The sequence below is a fragment of the Watersipora subatra genome, chromosome 4 (genome assembly GCF_963576615.1).
Source record: "Watersipora subatra chromosome 4, tzWatSuba1.1, whole genome shotgun sequence".
Lineage (NCBI taxonomy): Eukaryota > Metazoa > Bryozoa > Gymnolaemata > Cheilostomatida > Watersiporidae > Watersipora > Watersipora subatra.
Window position 1 is genome coordinate 29,125,804 of NC_088711.1, and position 5,399 is coordinate 29,131,202.

A 5,399-nucleotide genomic window follows, 5' to 3' on the forward strand; every position below is an offset into this window, starting at 1 on the left:
TGCAATGACTCGGGTTTTTGAAAGGATTAACACACGTTTATTCATGTACGATGACAATGAGAATGACAAGGTAAACAGCAGATGTAAAGAACAGCAATGTCAGATTAACAGGCTGCATAATAAAACATTTTTCTAGCCCATTCTCGATGAGTTTCTAGAGGTTTTTTAGCACTTGAAATTAGAAGTTCCGGAATAGCAGCTTCATCTAATTGCTCGGCCATTGTTGAATGTTCTGAACAGAGCCGTGTGATCACATGACCCAAAAGCCTCAATTTGATTGGCTGCTCGAGGACTTCAGTACTTTGACTGCATCAGTATAGAAAGTTTTGGTTTACCTTTGTAATTAATACAGGACTTGATTAATTTTTCATGCTTTCATGCTTATTTTTGGTGTTGTTGGATTTAGGTGGGTATGCTTTAACATTCTACAGTAAAAACTGCAGTTGGCCAAAATTGGGATGTGAGTATTTTTAACACTAGGCTCTTCAATTAAAAGCTATAAATTTGGCCAAATCAGACAAGTTGAAAAGTCTGTTAACTGAAATAAAAGCTAATCAATTTAATGCTACTAGTAATGTATCAGAAATAGATGCTGATAAATATGCTTATGGTTTTAGTTGCGGCACGAGTGCTGGCAATGAAGCCGGTGCTTATTCTGTCTCAGTAAGGCCACATAAGGGGTCTTCTAATTATGGCTCACAACAGCAGGGTCATAGTGGATATCATAAATATGATTACCGCTCTGGTTACAGACCTAAAGATTCTAGCAGATCTAGTGTTGAAAGCAATGGTTCCGATGTGAATAAGAATAAATATCCCAACAAGTATAGTAAAGATAAACGCTTTAGTTATTCTCATTATCGTTCCCGTGACTTGAGTGCTTCTAGTAGAAAGCAGCAGAGGAGGTGATGACAGCCACAGGTCACCTAGCTCAAGGTATTACGTGCGTTACAACTATCCTGTGTGAGACAGTAGAACTTGTTACCACTGTAAGAAAGAAGGAAATCAGGTAAGAAATTGTCTAGATGCTCACTGTTTTACATGTAATGTACAAGGACACACTTCCAAAGACTGTTCGGAAGAAAAGCGATCTAGTCCACAGAGGCAAGGTTATCGCAGTGATACTAATAAGAGTCCTGATAGACATTATCACAGTCCACATAGATAAAGTCATAGAAGTTATAGGGATAATAGTAAAAGTCCTTGTAGAGTGCGGTTTACAAAAGAAAATCAATGACTCTATGGCAGTAGTAATACCATAGTTAGCACTATAAAAGTGAGTGGTATGGATATAGATTTCCCTTTTGATACTGGTGCCAAAGCTCCTGTTTTGACAGAAAAATTTAGTCAATTCTTAAAGGTTGACTTGCAACAAAATTCACATTACAGTTATTTGGTATCGAAAGGTTCACCATGTCTTACTCTGCTGTGTTGTAGGTGCAAAATCTGTAGAAATGTAATTACAAGCTCTTAAAAACTAAAAAACGAACAGTTGACCGCAGCCATCATAAAAATACCATAGGTTGGAATCTCTTTATTTCGATGATGTACTCCAACATTGTGGTTTTTGTTTGTTGACACGTGATAATATCATGGGAAATGAAAGGCCAATAAAAGGCTCAATATAAAACGCCTCGTAGCACTAATTTATAACAAACGCTTCACGTTCTACCGCAAAGCCCTTGCCAATTATAGATGCTTGCTACTTTACAGTTTTGTTTCGGCTTGGTCTAATCATCTAGTCGTAACCTGATCATGTGATCCATACTTCCTGTCAAATGGTGCGAACAATTTTTGCAGGATTTTTTTGATATCACAGGTGACCAACAGGCTCTTCATGTTTATTAGAGGATGATATGCGCTCTTTCGAGCTAAAGTTGAAAAGTTTAACAAATTTTTACGGCATGTTTTGAGATACCAGTGCTCAAAGTGACAGCATTACAATGATGATGAAAGAGACTTGTAAGGACAATAGACATGATTTTATTGAATGCGTGAAGTATATTTGTGAAAATATTTCGCCGAATGAGGTTGCATGAAAATGTAAACAGATGCTATCGTGTTCAACTACAGTCTATTTGAGCCGTTTTATGCATTTATTACAGTCCTATTTACATGGAATATTAAAAATGAATGTATATTGAAACTCAATATATCTATCATTGTAAGACAGTCAGCAGACTAGTGCGATTTCTGTGTTTGTTTGGAGCTGACCATAATTTTGATGTTAGGTGTTGTTGTAGATAGGGCACACCGTAGGTCAGCTTCTACTTCCAGACGGTTTCTAGATTTGCTCTGTATGGTTAGCATTACAGAAAATGCTGACTCGCAAAGATATGTGGAAGCAAATGGTATGAGCATCTTGAAAGTGGCCAGGTTTATGTTGGGATACAATTTTTGGGCCTGAACCCAAACGTTCTCTATTGATAGCTCTTTGAAGTCATCTTTTATTGCAGAGTTGTTTGTCAGCTCCAAAAACTCCTTCTGAAGCTGTTCCGCAATCTCGTGGACATTGCGCCTGAAAGGGTTTCGGGTAAGGCTCATCAATTGCTCTGTCCTAGGATCTAACTTTGGGAAATATCTCTCAAACTCTGCTATCAAGCTGTGCAAGTGATGCTTTATGTCGGTTAGCAAAGAAGCGGAAGGAGCTTTCTTGTCAACTAATGAATGCGGAACTAGAAATGAAACTCTTACATTCCCAGTAGCCAGTCTTTCCACCCAGAGTTTGAGCTTGTCCTTGAATGCATTGATACTATCAGTTACATTCAACACATTTCTCTCTCTACCTTGCATCTTTGTGTTCACTTCATTGATTGAACCAAATATGTCAACCAGGTAAGCAAGACACTAATGGAAGCCTTCCACCTGCATTGAAGCCAGTAGTTTGGGTTTGTTATGAGTTTTCAAGAACTCATTGAGCTCTGCTCATAGATAGAAGAAACGCAGAAGCATGGTAACCTTTGATAACCATCGAACTTTGGTGTGGAACAATAGTGATGAGTGCACAGCATCCATATCTTCGCATAAATTGTGGAAAAGACGTGTTTGCAAGGCAGAGCCTTTGATAAAGTTTACTACTTTAATCACTGACAAAAGGTGTTCCTGCAATCCTTTGGAAAGAGTTTTTGCTGCTAGTGCTTGTCTGTGAATGAAGCAACAGGTACTCACCACTAAAGGATTCTTTTCTTTTATCAACTGTGCAAATTCAGTACGACAGCCAAGCATGGCTGCAAACTCCAATTAGTTTGCCCCAGTCCAGGTGTTCTTTGCTGAAGAAGTCGGAAACCATGTTCATAACATCAGCAGCTGTGGTGGTCTCTGTTAGAGGACTGCAGAGCAGAAATTCTTCCTCAATTGTCTCTCTGTGTACATAGCATGCAAACACCATCAGCTGTAAAATGCTAGCAACATCAGTGGACTCATCAAGTCGAATGGCGAACATGGGAGATGACTTGATCTTTTCAATTACTTGCCTCTTTATGTCCGCAGTCATATCATCGATCCTCGATTTCACTGTGCTTTCTGAGAGGGATAAATCAGCTATCTTTTGAGCGGCTGTGTCTCCGAGAATAATCTGAGTACACTCCAGCAGACAAGGTTTAACTAATGTTTCACCAATGGTGTGTGGCTTCTCATCTCTGGCGATACGGTAAGACAGAGCATAGGATGCCTCGGTAATGGCCTGTGCCTGGATATGAAAGCTGCCAGTGGAATCCAGTTTTGCTCGCTTGAGTTCTCTCTCTTTAGCTTCAAAGAACGGCTTTGATTTATCCATGTGTTCTGCATGTTTAGTTCTTAAGTGTTGCTTAAGTTTATGTGGTTTCATGGAGTCATTAGCGAGCACTTTCATGCACAAGACACATTGTGGTACTTTGATGCCGCTTTTAATCATACAAGTAAATCCATAGTTAAAGTAAGAATCATCATATGTTCGTCTTTTTGTCTTTGACATTTCTAACACCTACAATATGGGATATGCAATCAAAATATTTGAATAAAATTTAATGTTTGAATGAAATTTCAATATCTACATGAGCAAAACATCATACAAATGTTAGGCTACAGAGCAAATTGTCAAGATGTTATACGTTTATGCAAACCAAGTCGGTAATTGAACAATTAATATTGCAGGTATGTATATGCATGTAGTGTAGCAATCCTTACTTTTCCACAGTTTTAGATCTTGGCTTTGTTGAAACTACTGAAATTCATTGACTCCTCGCTGCCCTTTATATAAGAAAAATTGGTGCCACAGAAATCCCCTTTGGCAAACTGCCTAATTCCCCCCTTAAATCCCAAAATTCCACCCCTGGGGGGGGGTGGGGGGGGGGTGGGTTGACTTACCCCCTGGTTAAGAACCACTGGCATAGTTAGACATTGTTGCAAAAGTAATGAAGTTGTCTCCTCTTCGTGACGACATTTCCGTGTAGGAGGATTATTTTAGTGAATCAAATACTGTAATTTAAGATACTATCCGGTTGGTCCGGGACTTCCGTTAAAAGATAAATATAAGTAGTGCCTACGGTTTGCTGATACGCATCAATTTCTTTTATTATTTTTATTTGGTTGATTACCAGTCTAAAGTTACGTTTCAAAATGGATTACTGCGATTTTACACTAGCAAAAGTTACTTCTTAATGTGTAATGCGATGCATATCTCTTAGTATTGGATCATTTACACACAGCGTATCAGACCTTCACACAACCTTCGAAACATCAATGTGTTAAAGTTTATTCTATACAGAGTTAGCAAATCTGTTTTAAAGTTATTTATGAATTTTTTTTTTCTAAAACTTCGATGTTGTGTTCTTTCATAACATCGATTATAAGTGCAACTTCGATGATAATCAGTATCACTTATAATTAAATTTATGCCCAGGTTTAGCTTACTATGTCATATGCATCTTTTGTGTTTTTAATTTTAAATCTTTTGTTGTCAAAATTGCATGGTCATAAAGTCGTTTCAACTATTAATGCAGTATTACCATAGCTGTAATCGTATTTGTATCAGTTTGCTTTTGAGTGTGTAAGTTTTCAGAAATAACCCAATAGCCAATTTCGAGTTTACTAAGAGCATGCTGCGCTATTTCTAGGAAAAATCAACTTTGTAGGCACTAGCTGTCGCGGAAACCTAGTGTTTGATTTGGCTTAGCGAGTGTGTAATAGGTCTTCTCAATAATATGATTTGATTAGATTTTCTTGCACTGTAGATGGACTCTTTACTAAATAGACTTTCATCTAGTTATTCTTGTTACAACAAAATTAGTTGTTTTTTACTAAAAGTATGTGATTTGCAGCAACCTACGAAAGAAAGTCTCTTTGTAGACTAAGCTTTAATTACACTTTATTAGATCTTAACATTCAGAGTTGGTATCAGAGTTGCACAGAAGTATCTTCTA

The 5,399-nt window shown here is 37.7% G+C and overlaps 2 protein-coding genes across 2 annotated transcripts; both read right to left on the bottom strand.

Annotated features, from left to right (window-relative positions):
• Nucleotides 1-2,181: 2,181 nt before the first annotated feature.
• Nucleotides 2,182-2,793, bottom strand: LOC137394132 (zinc finger BED domain-containing protein 5-like). Its single transcript, XM_068080852.1, has one exon. The coding sequence runs from the start codon at nucleotides 2,791-2,793 to the stop codon at nucleotides 2,182-2,184; it is 612 nt and encodes a 203-aa protein (XP_067936953.1).
• Nucleotides 2,794-3,205: 412 nt separating this feature from the next.
• Nucleotides 3,206-3,952, bottom strand: LOC137394133 (zinc finger BED domain-containing protein 5-like). Its single transcript, XM_068080853.1, has one exon. It carries the CDS (start codon nucleotides 3,950-3,952, stop codon nucleotides 3,206-3,208), a length of 747 nt encoding a protein of 248 aa, XP_067936954.1.
• Between the last annotated feature and the right edge of the window lie 1,447 nt (nucleotides 3,953-5,399).

Excerpts from the sequence above, each read along its gene's own strand:
- LOC137394132 (XM_068080852.1), bottom strand. The coding sequence starts at position 2,793 with ATGCAAGGTAGAGAGAGAAATGTGTTGAATGTAACTGATAGTATCAAT.
- LOC137394133 (XM_068080853.1), bottom strand. The coding sequence starts at position 3,952 with ATGTCAAAGACAAAAAGACGAACATATGATGATTCTTACTTTAACTAT.